At 37.4% G+C, this 19,125-nt stretch overlaps 1 protein-coding gene across 4 annotated transcripts in view; it reads right to left on the bottom strand.

Annotated features, from left to right (window-relative positions):
- MTA3 (metastasis associated 1 family member 3) overlaps positions 1 to 19,125 on the bottom strand; it is a 195,769-nt gene that overhangs the window by 60,392 nt on the left and 116,252 nt on the right. For all 4 annotated transcript variants that reach the window (XM_025260926.3, XM_025260927.3, XM_025260929.3 and 1 more), the window contains exons 5-6: positions 10,133 to 10,196; positions 7,750 to 7,867 (exon numbers count right to left, since the gene is read on the bottom strand). In XM_025260926.3, the coding sequence (XP_025116711.2) occupies positions 7,750 to 7,867; positions 10,133 to 10,196 (182 nt within the window). The remainder of the gene's footprint in view (positions 1 to 7,749; positions 7,868 to 10,132; positions 10,197 to 19,125) is intronic.

Below are 19,125 nucleotides of genomic sequence, written 5' to 3'. Positions count from 1 at the left end.
ATAGTGTATTGGGGAGGGGGGGACCAATAACTGTTGGGTGGGTGTAATCCTGTGTATTAGAAGATATTCAGCAGCACCCCTGATCTCTGCTCACTAGATTCCAGTAGCATCTCCCCATCCTCCAGCTGTGACAACCAAAAATGTCTAAAACGTCTCTAGACATCATCTCATGTCCCATGGAAGACAAAATTGTCCTGGGTTACAAATTAGTACTTTTATACAGTTGCAACCAATTATCTACCTGCACTACTTGTTATGGTCTGATGTTTTCCAGTTGATTAACATCCACCACACTACAGGAAATACATTCTGCAAAATTACACACTTAAAAATAATAGCACTTATGAAAAGATAGGACAAAACTTTAAAGACCTATGAACTTGGTAACCAGAGCACTTAAAAAAAAAAAAAAAAGTAACAATCATATAATAAAAATACCAACACAGTTAAATCTCTACTGACATTTGTACTAATCACAAAGTCAGTCAGTCCTTTATCTCCTTAAACCCTGGACTTCTACTTCCTCCACTGAGATGTAGGTCACTGTGTACAGTTTCAACAAAACTGAAAATAAAATCTAGAGTGCAGGTGTTTACAAAAATTGGGGAAAATATTTTTCATCCATGTGTAACTCCAAGATGACACGTACACTTTCAACACAGCGAAAGCACCCCCGTCTTTGAGGCTATGACTTGCACTGGAGGATGGCACTTGAGTAGAGTTCTCATCTTTTGTTTTTCTTAAATGCACTTCATCTGTGAGAATAACTGCTTGCAAAGGCCTCAGATAACTGACATAATTTCCACACTATACTGATACTGTATATGGGTTGATTCAAGTTTTAAGAGCATGTAAGGACACATCCTAAATTCCCAAATGCAGACGAGAGCTACTTACTTAGTAGCAGCAGGCAGCGGTGGCCCAGCAGAAGCAACTCGAGTAAGCAGCGGGCACTGTGCTAAATGCTTTACAGGAGTTACTTCACTTTATCACCACAACGCTCTGATGTGTTTTAGAAAAAGGAATGGGTACTTGGAGAGGTTAAATAATTCTCCCAAGGTTATTCAGCTAAAATATAGTGCAGCCAAATTTCACCCAAAATTGTGAATCCAAAGTCATTTTCCTTTAATAATTTAATGTTATAATACTTTTTAGTTTCTTTCTTAAAATTCCAGTGTTACAATACAACTAAATAATAATTCAAAACTTACTACATATGACATCTTTTTCTTTGGAAAATTCTTTAGGTATTTATTCAAATTCAATAAAGATTTTAAACCTCAAAAGCAACTTTTACCTTCGTTTGCAAGCTACATACTCATCTTCCCAGATCTTGTTAGACAGTGTTTGTTTCCAGAGTTTGTTAGACAGTGGGTAGCCGTAAATGAATTTTTAAATTCTGAAGCCACAAAAAAGAAATATTCACCAGCAAGACAAATGGCACAACAATGTCTTAAAATTCACCAGGACACGTTCACAAAGAAAGCAAGCCTGTAAAATATTCTGGCATGGGGCTAATGCTTCTACCTACTTAGGATATTAATTCAAGTTCTACATCCCATGCCAATGCATACTGGAATCTGGCCACTGGTCTAAACATATCCACTTAAGAGGAGCAAAAGGGTTATTAGTAAGCACAGACTGCATCAAGCCCTAAATATCTGTTCTTAAACATGATGTTTTCTATTACTTGATTTCTCTGCAAATAGGTACTAGCTGTGAATGAAAGCTTCTGTGATGGCAATGTCTGTGTTTTTCAAATGTGTTTTAACTGACAGTGTATCTATCTGCCACCCTAACTCCTTCTCCTCAGAAAATACATTAATCAGAAAAAGGAGGTTCTTAGGACTTCCTTGGTGGTCCACTGATTAGGAATCTGCCTTCCAAAGCAGGGAATGCAGGTTCGATCCCTACCCTCAAGAACTTCAAATCCTCACTACGATATAATGTAGAATAAACTATTGCATTTTATATGTGATTTTATTTCCTTAAAAATTTGTCTACTTTAAGCTAGATAGATATGCTTTCCAATTACACAACTCTAACCAGCTTTATGCATCTCAAGGGCAATATCATATTTAAAAATTTTTCAGGTCGGTGGGAACTCATGAGATTTTGTGAGCTGATTTTTCTGCCCACTATAACCTTAAATATCCCAACTTTATTACTTGCTTCATCATTTATCTTTACATGAGCAATACACAAAATTTTCTAGGCTTTCTATACACTTAGGCTTATGTTCAGTGCTGAAGAGAGAATCACACACTTGGGAAAAAAAAAAAAAAAAGAAATTAGAGCATTCCCAGATGGTTAGGGGTTATTTAACTTATATGCAGAGTACATCATGAGAAATGCTGGACTGGAAGAAGCACAAGCTGGAATCAAGATTGCCGGGAGAAATATCAATAACCTCAGATATGCAGATGACACCACCCTTATGGCAGAAAGTGAAGAGGAACTCAAAAGCGTCTTGATGAAAGTGAAAGAGGAGAGTGAAAAAGTTGGCTTAAAGCTCAACACTCAGAAAACGAAGATCATGGCATCCGGTCCCATCACTTCATGGGAAATAGATGGGGAAACAGTGGAAACAGTGTCAGAGTTTATTTTTTTGGGCTCCAAAATCACTGCAGATGCTGACTGCAGCCATGAAATTAAAGACGCTTACTCCTTGGAAGGAAAGTTATGACCAACCTAGATAGCATATTGAAAAGCAGAGACTTCACTTTGCCAACAAAGGTTCGTCTAGTCAAGGCTATGGTTTTTCCTGTGGTCATGTATGGATGTGAAAATTGGACTGTGAAGAAGGCTGAGTGCCGAAGAATTGATGCTTTTGAACTGTGGTGTTGGAGAAGACTCCTGAGAGTCCCTTGGACTGCAAGGAGATCCAACCAGTCCATTCTGAAGGAGATCAGCCCTGGGTGTTCTTTGGAAGGAATGATGCTAAAGCTGAAATTCCAGTACTTTGGCCACCTCATGCAAAGAGTTGACTCATTGGAAAAGACTCTGATGCTGGGAGGGACTGGGGGCAGGAGGAGAAGAGGACGACAGAGGATGAGATGGCTGGATGGCATTACTGACTCGATGGACATGAGTTTGAGTGAACTCCAGGAGTTGTTGATGGACAGGGAGGCCTGGCGTGCTGTGATTCATGGGGTTTCAAAGAGTCAGACACGACTGAGCCACTGAACTGAACTGAGATGATTAGGATTTGGAGCTTTCACTGTCACGGCCCAGGTTCCGTCCATGGTCAGGGAACGAGATGGCACGAGCCAAAGTGTGGCCAAAATGTTTTTAAATTGATTAAAATAAAAAATTAAAATACTTCAATAAATATATATATACACAAATTTTAAGATGAAATTAAAAATACAACATTGTAAATCAACTATACTTCATAAAATATATTCAAATTTTTTCTATAAAAAACGAGAGAAAAAGAGCTACACAATCAGTAGCTCATTCAGCCCTACATTTTAAAAAGTCAAATAAGAGACAGGGTGCTCAGGGCTGGTGCACTGGGATGACCCTGAGGGATGGGATGGTGAGGTGGGAGTGGGGGTTCAGGTTGGGAAACACATGTACACCCATGGCTGATTCATGTGAAAGTATGGCAAAAACCATCACAATATTGTAAAGTAATTAGCCTCCAATTAAAATAAAGAAAAAAAGAAAAAAAAAGTCAAACAATAAAAATAGCACAAAAGATTACATGAACAACACAGTCTACATAGTTTTGAAAAGGGGAGAGATCAGAGTTCAGGGAGGAGTAACAAAGGGCTGCTGAGGGGGTGGAGAGTGTGGGCCGGGTGCTGCGGACACAATGCGCTAGGGGCACTCCTGGCTCTCGGTCTATGTGGTGATGGACTTGCTGAACATCTCACAAAGGGCCATACATCTGTCCAAAACTCAAAGAACGGCACACAGAAGTGGGTGAAATGCAATACATATAAAGTATACCTTAACTGAAACAAGGAAAAAAAAAATCTGTAAATGATTACTTGGAAGCCAATTGTCATTTTGTATAAAATTTCAGACACACCACCTTCTTCAGTTCAGTTCAGTTGCTCAGTTGTGTCTGACCCTTTGAAACCCCATGAATCGCAGCACGCCAGGCCTCCCTGTCCATCACCAACTCCCGGAGTTCACTCAGACTCACGTCCATCCAGTCGGTGATGCCATCCAGCCATCTCATCCTCTGTCGTCCCCTTTTCCTGCTCCAAATCCCTCCCAGCATCAGTCTTTTCCAATGAGTCAACTCTTCGCATGAGGTGGCCAAAGTACTGGAATTTCAGCCTCAGCATCATTCCTTCCAAGAACACCCAGGGCTGATCTCCTTCAGAATGGACTGGTTGGATCTCCTTGCAGTCCAAGGGACTCTCAGGAGTCTTCTCCAACACCATAGTTCAAAAGCATCAATTCTTCGGTGCTAAGCCTTCTTCACAGTCCAACTCTCACATCCATACATGACCACAGGAAAAACCATAGCCTTGACTAGACGAACCTTTGTTGGCAAAGTAAAGTCTCTGCTTTTCAATATGCTATCTAGGTTGGTGATAACTTTCCTTCCAAGGAGTAAGCGTCTTTTAATTTCATGGCTGCAGTCACCATCTGCAGTGATTTTGGAGCCCCAAAAAATAAAGTCTGACACTGTTTTCCCATCTATTTCCCATGAAGTGATGGGACCGGATGCCATGATCTTCGTTTTCTGAGTGTTGAGCTTTAAGCCAAATTTTTCACTCTTCACTTTCACTTTCATCAAGAGGCTTTTGAGTTCCTCTTCACTTTCTGCCATAAGGGTGGTGTCATCTGCATACCTGAGGTTATTGATATTTCTCCCGGCAATCTTGATTCCAGCTTGTGTTTCTTCCAGTCCGGCATTTCTCATGATGTACTCTGCACACACCATCTTACAGCTTAGCAATTTCATTTCTGGGAACATATTTTCCAGTTATATCCAGAGTACAAAATTATCCATTATCTAAAGGATACTCAATGCACTTTTGTAAAATTTAAAAATCAAATGCTTTCAAAAATAAAACAATAAAGTCTAAGATCAAACATTATGGACTATATAAATCTCTGAAATTATTTTGGGAACACTAATTGATTTGTACAGATCAGAATGCCAATAAATGCAATCTCTCAGCCTATAATGGAGAAGGAAATGGCACTCCACTCCAGTAATCTTGCCTGGGAAATCCCATGGACAGAGGAGCCTGGTGGGCCATAGTCCAAGGGGTTGCCAAACAGCAGCAGCCTATAATAAACTTCTTACCATCTCCTTAAAACACACACACACACAACAAAACAAAACTTCTAAACACAGTTGCGTGCAGACATGGCAATCTGTTCTCAAAGCTGAGTCATTACTGACTGACCTTTCCTGGTAGTGAGTTCATAACAATGCAGAAGTCTGCAACCTAGTGTTATCCACAGCCACCCATCTGCCCACCACGGACAATGATAACCCACCAACCACAGTGGGTACTATGGTTCACAAACTCTACCTTGAGTTGATTTAACTTTTCTGCATATACTTCCTATAGGAAAGCATGGTAAAGAATGCAAATTATAAAAACCTTAGGAATAATTTCTAAACCTCTCTATGACAAAAATTCTATATTTCTGTATAACAAAAATAAATAAAACATTTAAATATAAAATCATTAAGATTTTTTAAGCAAGGAGGTAACAGGTGCAATACTCACAAATACTTCTACATTTGTTTATCTTTAATATGCAAAATACTCTTGCCAATACATATAAGTAACCAATAGAAAATACACAAGAAATTTACAGAATAGCTAAAAATAACTAAGGAAAGCATAATTTCAACTTTTAAAAATAATAATAAAAAAAGCAACAACAAATGAAAAGCTAATACAAAAATGTGACAAAATGGGGGTGCTAATAATCTATCAGTGAATGCATCTGATTTGCTCATACAAAAATTACAAAAATTTTTGAAGGGCAAAGTGGCATTTTTAATACTTCCAGGAAGCTATGCTTGAAAAATGTTTATGCAGCATAAGTATGTGTAAAGACTTTCTAGCAGTATCATTTGCTCAAAATATGTAGAGACTTCCCTGGTGCTCCAGTGGATAAGATTCTGCATTCCCAATGCAGGGGGCCCAGAGTTCAATCCCTGGTCAAGGAACTAAGATCCCACATACTGCAACTAAGCCCTCGCACTTGAGAGCCCACACTCCCCAACTAGGAAAGCCTGAATACCACAATGAAGAGCCTGCACGCTGCAATGATGACCCAATGCAGCCAAAATAATTTTTTTAAAAATGTAAACACCTAAATGTCTATCAACAGGGGTACCGGTAAAGGAAATAAATTATGCCACATCCAGGCAGAATTAAGAACTCTACAGTCCCAAAAAGAATAAAGTCACTCTTCTCATTAGGAAAGATGCAAAAGATACACCATTAACTGAAAGAAGAAGTTGCAGAGTAACCTGCAACTTGCCACTGCACAAGGACCATTCCTGAATGGATTATGAGCCACGGCCGTTACCAAAATAAAATATGGGTTTTGGCTTTTCATACTGTTCATGGGGTTCTCAAGGCAAGAATACTGCCATTCCCTTCTCCAGGGAACTATGTTTTGTCAACCTGCAGACATGAAATTAAATGACGCTTGCTCCTTGGAAGAAAAGTTATGACCAACCTAGACAGCATATTAAAAAGGAGAGACATTACTTTGCCGACAAAAGTCCATCTAGTCAAAGCTATGGTTTTTCCAGCAGTCATGTATGGATGTAAGAGTTGGACCTTTAAGAAAGCAGAGCACTTTTGAACTGTGGTGTTAGAGAAGACTCTTGAGAATCTCTTGAACAGCAAGGAGATCAAACTAGTCAATCCTAAAGGAAATCAATCCTGAATATTCATTGGAAGGACTGATGCTGAAGCTGAAGCTCTAATACTTTGGCCACCTGATGCAAAGAACTGACTCCTTAGAAAAGACTGATGCTAGGAAAGACTGAAGGCAGGAGGAGAAGGGGATTACAGAGGATGAGATGGTTGGATGGCATCACCAACTCAGTGGGCATGAGTTTGAGCAAGCTCCAAGAGTTGGTGATGGACAGGGAAGCCTGTGCAGTCCATGGGGCCACAAAGAGTCAGACACAACTGAGTGACGAAACTGAACTGAAATACGGGTTTGGAATGAAGAAAAGGGTGTGGTGTTAATTTTCTATATTACACTTTATTTTGTGTTTCATTTTTTAAATGTTAAGAATGTTTTACTTTTCAAATCAGAAAATAAGGGTTTTAAGTATACAGTTATGACAGAAAAAAGAAAAATTAAGTCTTGCTAGGAAGATATGCTTTTAAAACGTGAAGTTTTGAATCTCTCTGGTCTACAAACTTCCCAGTTCAGCCAAAATCCCCATCAGAACGTAAGTGTTCACTAGATTCCATGGTTACCTCAGATAGATGATGTGAAGGCACACAAATCTCAAAGCATGAGTCTGTCACATTACAATACAAGTTCAACAACATTAACGCTCTTAAAGTTGTATTTAAAAGAAAAATACAGGTAGAAAACTCATGAAAATGTAAATGAAAAATGAATAATTGATCAAATAAATCATTTTTCATTGCTGTTTGTTGTATTTCTAAAACTGGAAGAGGTCATTACTTCTAAACTTTGGCCTGAAAGTTGTTTTTTCCATCTGATGAAAATACTCAAGTTTCATGGAAATTTGTTTTCACAGGATTTGAAACTCAAAGGAAAACATACCTTCTAAGAGCATTTCTGGAATGTCTGCTTGATATCTAGGTCCCACTCTGATTTCACCTTTGTCAGCTAATAGTGTTTTCACTGAGGGATCATAGACCAATGAATAGAAAAAGGTATCCTGGAAAAAAAGATGACAGAAGACAGAAATATCGACATAAACGTAATTCCTTCTTCTTTTTATAAAGCAATATATCCAGTGTCATAATAATGAAACCATAAAAACTCCACAGAGCATAAAATTTCATTTTGGTGAATAAATTCATAAATCTTTAAGGAGAGCATAGTGTTACTATCATCAGGTAAACAGTATAAAATTAAATTAAATGAAAACAAATAGCTTACAATTGAGGTGGATAATAAAGTGTTACTATTATTTGTTTAGTTAGTCTAACAGAAAACGATTAATTGCTCTAAAAGTTAAGCTAAAGTCAAATAAAGACCACTGAAACCCAGTGGTCATTTTAAAGCTGTAAAGCCCACACCAAACAGTAAGGATGCCTTCATAGACGTGTGACACTCTTACTTTGACAGTGCCCATCCCACATTTTATCAAAAATATTAAAATGCAGACACATTTCACATTAAAACTATAGAACTTAGTTTATATGCAGTTTACTAATATGTCACACTGTATACACTTAATTACAATTATCTTTAATTACAATTATCCATTAATTATAATTCTGCAGTTGTCCTTTAAATTCTAAAACATCTGTCTATATGGGTAAGCATATAAACCTAACTATACATTCTATCATCACCAGCATACCCACCTAACTTTCCATGGTCACTTAAAAGAGCAAACACCCTATCTACTGGACCTAAAGGATAAAATGACCTATAGCCACCAGTCTTTAGCTGAATTCTGCATAACCACTAGAAATCATCTGAACCAGCAAAGTCTTGCCTTTTGCCCCCCCCCCACCTCCCTGCCCCATGGATGTGAGGGTCATCTACTGCATGACTCTCCGTATTAAACCCTGAAAGGGCCTATTAAAGAACAGTAGATTGATAAAGGACTGAGGTTAAAAAGCAAGAGGATAGGAAAAAAAAAATCCTAAAGACTTGGCAAATTTTCATCTACTACAATCCTTAGCAGATACAAATTGTTAACAAATTAGAAGGTAACAAATAGCATCTTTAAAAAGAAAAATCAGAGAATTTCCATGTGGCCCAGTGGTAAGGTCTCTGCACTCTCACTCAGTGGCCTGGGCTCAATCCCTGGTCGGGTAACTAAGATTCCGCAAGCCACACAAACACAATGCAGCAATAAAAATCCACTCTCAGAACAGCCAAATACAATATACTATATTATATATATATATATATATATAATATATTATATAATATACCAAATATAATATACTACAATATATTGACTATTTCTTCTTTTTATTTCTGCTTCTGTGAATGAAAGATAATTTCTGAGCATCATCAATCTATATTATCCATCATTCTGTTTGACAGACTGACAATAAACCCTTCTTTTTCAAATTTCACAAGACTATTAGCCTTTTTTCCTGCCTTGAATACTTACTTTCCTTCTTATTAGGTTTCTGGTGCACAGTAGTTCTACATGTTTGCATCAGTCTTTTTCTGTAATTTTACTTGATTTGAGATAAGGGAGCAACACTTTTGAGCACAGAAAACTTTTTTTTTTTTTTTTTTTTAAGAAAATATGTCCCTTTAATTTTGCTTTTTAAAATATATATGTAATAAAGATTCTGGGAAAACAAACACTATGAAATTATAAAGGTTAAATACTGAACCATCAATAAATAGTATTTTCCCCACATCCAAATTGATAAAAGTCACATAAAACTGCAAAATGTAAAATAGTCTGCTTACGAGAATTTCCTCCCTTCAATGGCATCCATGCTCTAATTCAATTTCATAAAAATGTTTATGACGTCTCTTGAAGGTTACAGAAAAAATTATTCTTAGGTGACAAAGTTTATTAGGATTCTAGTAAAGGAAGCAGACCACCAATGGTAAAATTTTATCTGCAAAGAGCCTAAAAGAAAAGCTATTTACTTCCAAAAAATTTTTTTAAAAAAGGGAAGAGGATTAAGTATTTTTATTTATTTCATAAAGCCCAAATTAGTTTGTCCCTCCAAAAAAGTTCTTTCACTACCAATTCAATCATTTGCTATACTTTACCAACTTTTCATTACGAAGCAAAGATAGATCTAAGGAGTTTTTGCCAACTTTTATCTCAGTTAACCAGAAAAATGAAATTACCTGAATATATTCTAATCATTATACTTCTACCATAATATCATTTATCATTATGCAATAATTTGTTAGAAGAAGAAATAATACAAAAGTATAGGCTTTGTATGAAATAGAGAGGGAAACACACACAAGTATAATTGTGAATTACCTCTTTATCAAGATATGACAATACTGACTCTGTCTCATTCAGAAGGGCAACACTGCATTTCCCCCTGTTGAAAGAGAAAAAAGGTCAATCAATGCAAGAAAAGCCACTTTGCCCTCACAGAGATGATATACACAAAGTTAGGAACATTCAAAATGTGAAGGTAGTATTAAGAAACTAGATGACAGTTAGGAACATCTAGACATGTATATACTTGGACTTATTCTACATCTTGGTGTTATGGAACCTAAAAAATAAGGCTGTAGACATTTGTTGAGAGGCTAATCTGGGGAAGGAACAGTGTTAGGTAGTAAATTCCTATAACATAAAACATTTTATACGTATTTCCTAACTCTTTAAGAAGAAAAGAAGAGTACAATGTAATCTTCAGACAAAGTTAGTTTCTGAATCTGTAAAGAGTTAATATGAGGTAATTTTATACAAGGGATTTTTAAAGAAATCACCATGTAAACCAGTGCCTAAAATAACCTTCAAATTTTTATAGTAGCCACTGCATACAAGAACATAAAAATAATACACATTTACAACAGGATTACCTGACGTAACTATACCTTTATTGCTAACTTACCTTTATTGAAACTGCTCTAAAGACTAGTTAAAATTTAAACACAAGGAACTCCTATAGAACAAGGGGCAAATAAAGATCGACACATTCATGGATCTTGAAGTCTCATGGCATTTACCTTTGATCATAGCTGGGTGTGTACTTGAAAATGAAATGCTGTTTAAAAAAGGCCTGTCTAGACCTGAGAAAAATTATGGTTATTCACGTAGTGGCATTTAATACCACTTTTAAAATTATCTTCCCAGTTTGAAAAATTCAGTATAGCTACTAGTTTGACAGGAGAATTGTGAGAGACTATTCAAGTTACAGATATTGGTCAGGACTCACAAAATACTTTTAAAATGTCATAATATCACTTGGTTTCTAAACAAAAATCATGACTTGCTCTCCACGAATTAACATGTAAAAACAAATGCATCAAATACACATTACATAGGAAGTTTGTTGTTGGATTACCAGAGTGAAATAGAGTTCAAAGGAAAAAATTACCAAAAGCAAAACACGAATGCATAAGTCAAAAACTACACTAAGCATTTTGCAACTGTATATTCCTTAAACTTAAATTGAAAAAAAAAAGTTTTCCTCTCATCAAAATAAATTTCTCTGTTAATCATCTTAGATTGATATCACTTCAAAAGGTTTCTCTGAGAGCACGTGGTACTTCTACACTACCCTGTCAAATCCGTAATTCTGTTACTGCAAGTTATGAAGGTTTTCTGTTTTGCCAATGTATTTTATTCGTGCATAGTACTGAAGCAGAAAAAATAACATCATTATTTCAGTGCATATAACACTCAAAATCAATAATTACCTGATATGCTCATGCAAAGGACAGAATTACAAGAAGGGGAACTGCTCTGCTGCTGTTAGCACATCTACTACAGCCACAGAAGAACTTCTATGACCCATGAATATGTGCTCACACATGCAAGAGTGCTTAAGGAACAGACGGGATTTCCAAAAATAGTTTCATTTACTTCTCTTGCCTCAGTAACAGCTGACAAAGCAATATTTCTAACATTTAATACTTATTCCACCTAGAAATCATAAAATCTTTTTTTTTAAGTTCTCTATAGTCAGGTTTAAAAAAGAAATGGGGAGGAGCAGATGCTATAAATGTTATTTTAATAGGTATCACTTGAATTTTATAAGATAACAGACACTGAAAATTCATAAAAAGAATACAGCATAAAGGTGCCTCCATACTGTCTGAAATGATAAAAGATTTTTTCTTTTAAGAATTATTTATTTATGGCTACGCTGGGTCCTCAATGATGCATGCAGGCTTTCTCTAGTTGCAGTGAGCATGGGCTACTCTCTAGTTGCAGTGTACCAGCTTCTTTTGTTGCGGCGCATGGGCTCTAGAGCACAGGTACACAGGCTTAGCTGCCCCGTGGCATGTAGTCTTCGTGGACCAGGGATCAAACCCCATGTCGCCTGCCTGCATTGGCAGGCAGACTCTTAACCACTGGACCTCCACGAAAGTCCATGAAAAAAGATGTTAAACTGAATCACTAAACCATTATTTTCATATTTACATCAGGAGGTAAGGAAACATTGGTTATACTGCTTTTAGAGGCCCAAGATGATTACAAAACCAATAAAAGGATAGCCATCCCAATCAATCTAAAATGTAAAATACCTTCGGAAATACAGATTTTATGCAAAAAGGAAAGGATAATAGATGATTTTAACTTATAATTTTTCTTTAATGTATCTATACTGTACCTTCCCCCCATTAAAAACAAAAACGTGACACTTATATTTTCATGTACATGTATTAAGAGTAACAAAGTAAGAGACTGAGTCAGAATTGTTTTATGAAGTAAACATGAATATGTAATTAACACACATACCACCACACCAAGAGTTGTTGATAAAGTAGTTTAAAAAGAGATTTAAAGTGTTGGCTTCCGTTATGCTGAACAAATCTTGGCTCACAGGAAAAACATGATAAATTTTAAGCTAACTGCAAACTAAAGGAACTATTAACAAATTCTGAATATAGATAATGCAATTGTTTTACCCTGAATCTCAAGCAATGAACCTGTGTCTCTTCCACAGCACTTTAAACCATAAGGAATAAAGATATGAAAACATTAACAATATAAAACATAGGAAAGACTGTAACATTGAGAAAGATCACTCAAGGCCCATTCATACTGCTTTTCGACAGGAGCACAGAATTACTAGAGATAACATATTTTCCCACATATCATTCAAAAAGTTTTTTTTAGTATATTTCAAAAAATATATATAAATATTGTATTTCAGAAATGGCAGAGTACAGGGACAGAGAAAAATGTAATTATTACAACACAGTACAGTCCCATGTTTAATGGCAGGTACTGATCAGCCTGAAATCTGCTGTTTCCTTCACAAGATGTTAGCACAATCCCACAGGACTCAAAAACCTTATGTAAAATGTGCACCCAGGTTATTTTTCCTCTTATCAAAAGATGTTACCCATTTGTACAAGTGGAAAACAAGGAAGTTTAAATTAGCATACATTTCCCCCACTATCTGAAGGCTTTCCTTCACTAACACACAGAAGTACAATGGTCCAGGACCTGGAAAAATGAAACTTTCTTAGTGTCGCACGAAGATAATTGAATCCAAATATCTTGGAAGGGATCCAAGAATCTATGTGGTTAACAAGCATGACCAGGTGATCCTTAGGCACACTGAACATGAATTTTAAACCTGCCTTGTTCACTGAAAGCCATTATTTCTTCATTAAAGAAAGGTATTTTTCCATTTAAAAAAAAGAAATCTTGCCATTTGCAAAAACATAGATAGATCTAGAGGCTATGAAATAAATCAGACAAAGAAAGACAAATAGCCATGTGATCTCTCACTTACATGTGGAATTTAAAAAACAAAAAAATAAAACAAGAGGAAAACAGACTCACAGAGAACAAACATGTGGTTGCCAGAGGGGAAGGGGTAGAGATGGGGGGGGGCAGTGGTACATGGGGGTGGGCAGTGGTGCATGGGGGCAAATAGGTGAAGGGGACTAAGAGGTACAAACATCCAATTAGAAAATAAATAAGTCATGGGAATGTAATAATATAGAGCATAAGGAATATGGTCAGTGATATTGTAGTAACTTGGTATGGGGGACAGACAGTTGCTAGTTTTATTGTGATCATCTCGTAATGTATACAAATGTCAAATCACTATGTAGTACACCTGAAACTAACATAATGCTGTATGTCGATTACATTTCACTTTTTAAAATGTGCAAAGAAATAATTTGCTGTTGTGGTGGGGGGAAGACTCTCAACATTCTTAGCCATTACAAAAATGCAAAATAAAAAACACAGTGAGATACAGTTCACAGAAAACCACAAAGATGGGCTAAAATGAAAAACACAGACAATAACAAGTGTTGACATGGATTGGCAAAACTGGAACACTAACACTTTGCTGGTGAGGATACAAAACTGTATAGTCACTTGAGAAAACAGTTTGGCAGTTCCTCAAAATGTTAAACACACAGCTGCCATCTGACCCAGCAATTCCACACGTAAGTATAATACCATGAGAAAAGAAAACATACATCCACACAAAATCTTGTGCACAGACATTCACAGCGGCATTATTTACAATAGACAAAAAGTAGAACAATCGAAATTTCCATCAACTGATGAATGAGCAAACAAAACGTGCAGTTGTAGCCCAACTCCAAAGGCCTGAGAATCAAGAGTGCTGCTGCCATGAGTCCCAGTCAGAGAGGAAGAAACCGCGGTCCCAGCTTAGTCAGAGAGGGAGAATTCTCTCTTCTACCTTTTTGCTCTTTTCAGATCCTCAACTGAATGGAAGAGGTTTCCCTCACACTGGGAAAGACCATCTGCTTTACTCAGTCTACTGATTCAAATAATCTCTTCTGGAAACACCCTCATGGACACACACAGGGTTTTTTACCAGACATCTGAGTATGACAGGAGCCCAGTCAAGTTGACCACTAATTTAACCACCACAATATCTCAATAAAGTCATTATTAAAATATATATATATTCTTCTTCATAACTATCAAGGTCATGAAAAACAAGGAAAGACTGGGACACTCTACAGACCTGAGGAGATGATGAAGGCATGATGCCTAAATGCAATGTCAGGGTAAATCTGGGAACAGCAAAAGGACGTCAGAGAAAGAATGGTTAATGTTTGGATACAGTCTGGGGTGTAGTAACACAGTAACATATCTGTGTGAATTTCTTAGTTTTGATGAAGACGGCATGATTAAATGAACTGTAAACATTAAGCAGGACCTGAGTGGAGAGCACATGGACGCTCTCTGTGCCATCCTGGAAGCTTTGTCTGCAAACCGGACAGTACCCCAAATCAAAAGGCTCACTTTCTAAGACTCATTCCTTTCGAAAAAGTGGCATGTGTGTCACTGATCTTGAGTCTGATATTAGCCACAAACTGAATTCTGAACATTTTTTCATATAAAGAATCACGCCTGGTTCTGTGATTGAAATTCAGCAAATAGTTTTATAAACCATTTAATCCACTAAACACAATGAGCAAATTTTTTTTAAATGAAATGTAAAAATGCAAAATGCTTTCAGAAGATTATGTTTCTCAACAGCAGGAATGTAAGATAGGACAAAAGAAAAGATTCAAAATTCTGAGGGAAATTATTTCCAAACCAGAATTATATCCCTAAACAAATCACCAGTCAAGTGTGAAAAACATTTTCAGATAAGCAAGGACTAGAATGTTTTACATTTTAGAAGATTAATCAAAAGGAAAAGGCAAAACAATTATTAATTCCAAGGAAAACGAAAGGTTGTACAAGAGACAATTATGTGAGGAATATTTATATGCTCATAAAATACAGAGATGATTATTAAGTTAAATAAAACTGTGATATGGTGGAAACACAAAAGGGAATGGAGAAGAGGAAGCAAAGAGACATTTTCAAAACTGAAGATGAATAGTGGCAGTGTAAGAGTAGTATAAACGCCAAAGTCAGCGTCAGAGAAGTTGAAAATAACTGCACAATGGGAACCAGCCACATAACTGCCTGAGGTAATACTAGACAGCTATATTCGTATATTTAAAGTGAAGGGGGAGGGTCCTAATTAGATCAAGTATATAAATTCATGTGTATACACACACACGTACATACACCAAGGGAGCAAGAGTTATGATGACATTAAATCAGGTTTTCTGAACCCTGGCAGCACCACTGGCTGAGTCAGTAGATGACAGAGGAGTCCTAAACCAGATGCGAAAACCAACACTGTCCAGACTTTGTCAAATGTTCCTTGAGAGACAAGAGTGCTCCTGGATGACAACACGATATTGACTAACCATGGTTTTCTTAACTATATCTTACTAACAAATATTTAAGGACTGCCTATATAAGCGAAAAAATATATTTTATACAACTTTGGATTATTAAAAAGAGGAGAATAAAGGAGAAAGAAATCTGGACACTTTCAAGTATTTCTATTCAAATATATATTTTCTGTTGTTAATACTACTTTAACAGATGTTAACAAATAAAAGTTAAAGCAGGCCCCCAAGAAACAAAACAGAAAAGCTGAAACACCTCTGTGAGTAGGTGAGCTAGAGGAATGAAAACCCAAGGTTGAGCTTAATGTAACAGCTCAGTGGATTCTGTGAAGAAACACAACAAGCAGTGTTTTAGAAAGCCCCCTGTGTTTATGGCATGTGGAGAGAACCAAAGCAATAAGATATGAATCCCTGATACTGGAGATATGATAACAAACATGAAAGAAACTTTCAAAGAGTAATTCAAGGGAAAAAAATCCTCTCTTGGTGCCACTTTTCCTTTTATACCTAGGAGAAAGTGAAGTGTTCAAAAGGCACTAGGAAGTTCCTCTTCTCCAAGACAAGATGACCAATAAACTGTTTTGATACTAAGAAAATCTCATAAGCGTTTATTTGCACAACCGTGTGGAACACCAGTACAAAATGTAGGCTACTCTGTGGTATACACCCAGTGCTTTTCTTCATTATCATTTTAGTTGCAAAAGAAAACACTTCAACCACCAAAGATTACATAGCATAAACACAAGAGTTGAGAGAAAATGTGCTAAACATGTAGACTTAGAAATGTTAAATTGTGGTATGATTTTTCTCATTTTTGTTTTTCCTTTAGTCCTGCTTCTCCTAAAAGCCTAAGCATGCTAGGTAACGTCTTTATTCTACATTCATCTCTTAAGTAGCACTACTTATGGTCTCAATAGCACTCTTTTGGCTAATTCAAATTTTGTTTACAGATACCAAGAAAGTCACAAAAATCTAACATCTTAAAATAAAAATACTGGTACACAAAATGTACAGAAAGAAAATTGCTTTTATTAGTTTCTTTAACATTAATAGTAAACTCTAGAGAGAGACTGCTAACTCACAGTGGAGTTCTATTTTATTATTTATACATTTTAAACTTAACATTACTAAAACAGGAGGGAAGGGGGCAGGGCACAACCTTTAAAAGAATGACAGAGCCCGAGGACACAACATGAACTGATTAAAACCAAACAAGCCCAAGATGGCAGACAGTCGAAGTCCACTAGACTCTGAGCCTCAGTATACTCACTGTAATACATGCATGCTTAGTCACTCAGCTGTGTTCAGCTCTTTGTGGTCCCATGGACAAGTAGCCCACCAGGCTCCTCAGTCCATGGGGATTCTCCAGGCAAGAAAACTGGAGTGGTTTGCCATGCCCTCCTCCACAGGATCTTTCCAACCCAGGGATCGAACCCAGGTCTGCCACATTGCAAGCCAATTCTTTACCAACTGAGCTACCAGGGAAACCCACTGTAACACATTAGCGAACTGAATGACACACCCACAGGCACCATGACATTTCCAAAGTCGGCCATAAAGGTCAAAAAGTGCATGGTGGTGCAATTTCTGGAAATCCCTCAGTTCAGTCGTTCAATCATATCTGACTCTTTGTGACCCCATGAATCACAGCATGTCAGGCCTCCCTGTCCATCACCAACTCCCGGAGATCACGCAAACTCACATCCATCGAGTCAGTGATGCCATCCAGCCATCTCATCCTCTGTCGTCCCCTTCTCCTCCTGCCCCCAATCCCTCCCAGAATCAGAGTCCTTTCCAATGAGTCAACTCTTCACATGAGGTGGCCGAACTATTGGAGTTTCAGCTTTAGCATCATTCCTTCCAAAGAACACCCAGGACTGATCTCCTTTAGGATGGACTAGTTGGATCTCCTTGCAGTCCAAGGGACTCTCAAGAGTCTTCTCCAACACCACAGTTCAAAAGCATCAGTTCTTTGGTGCTCAGCTTTCTTTACAGTCCAACTCTCACATGACCACTGGAAAAACCAGAGCCTTGACTAGATGGACCTTTGTTGGCAAAGTAATGTCTCTGCTTTTGAATATGCTATCTAGGTTGGTCATAACTTTCCTTCCAAGGAGTACGCGTCTTTTAATTTCATGGCTGCAATCACCATCTGCAGGGATTTTGGAGCCCCCCAAAATAAAGTCTGACACTGTTTCCACTGTTGCCCCACCTATTTCGCATGAAGTGATGGGACCAGATGCCATGATCTTCGTTTTCTGAATGTTGAGCTTTAAGCCAAATTTTTCATTCTCCTCTTTCACTTTCATCAAGAGGCTTTTGAGTTCCTCTTCACTTTCTGCCATAAGGGTGGTGTCATCTGCATTATCTGAGGTTATTGATATTTCTCCCGGCAATCTTGATTTCAGCTTGTGCTTCTTCCAGCCCAGTGTTTCTCATGATGTACTCTGCATAGAAGTTAAATAAGCAGGGTGACAATATACAGCCTTGACATACTCCTTTTCCTATTTGGAACCAGTCTGTTGTTCCATGTCCAGTTCTAACTGTTACTTCCTGACCTGCATATAGGTTTCTCAAGAGGCAGGTCAGGTGGTCTGGTATTCCCATCTCTTTCAGAATTTTCCACAGTTTATTGTGATCCACACAGTCAAAGGCTTTGGCATAGTCAATCAAGCAGAAATAGATGTTTCTCTTGCTTTTTTGATGATCCAGCAGATGTTGGCAATTTGATCTCTGGTTCCTCTGCCTTTTCTAAAACCAGTTTGAACATCTGGAAATTCACGGTTCATGTATTGCTGAAGCCTGGCTTGGAAATCCCTACTCCTTGCCAAAATGGTTGGAATACTCCTCTCACTCATTAGCCTATGAAATATCCACCCCCCGTCCCCCGCTCACAAAGCCTGACAAACACATACTCTGTGCCCCTCTCGCCTTCTGAGATGGCTCACACTGTGGAGTGTGTTTCTTTCTAAATAAATCCCCTTCTTATCTATTACTTTGTCTCTCACTGAATTCTTTCTGCTACAAGACATCAAGAACTTCAGCTTCATTAAGCCTGATACAAGGTGTGTGATCTCATTAAAAAATGGTAAATTCAAA

This window comes from Bubalus bubalis, chromosome 12 (genome assembly GCF_019923935.1).
Source record: "Bubalus bubalis isolate 160015118507 breed Murrah chromosome 12, NDDB_SH_1, whole genome shotgun sequence".
Lineage (NCBI taxonomy): Eukaryota > Metazoa > Chordata > Mammalia > Artiodactyla > Bovidae > Bubalus > Bubalus bubalis.
Note: the sequence above shows the minus strand (reverse complement) of the source record. Positions and strands in the feature narration are given on the sequence as shown.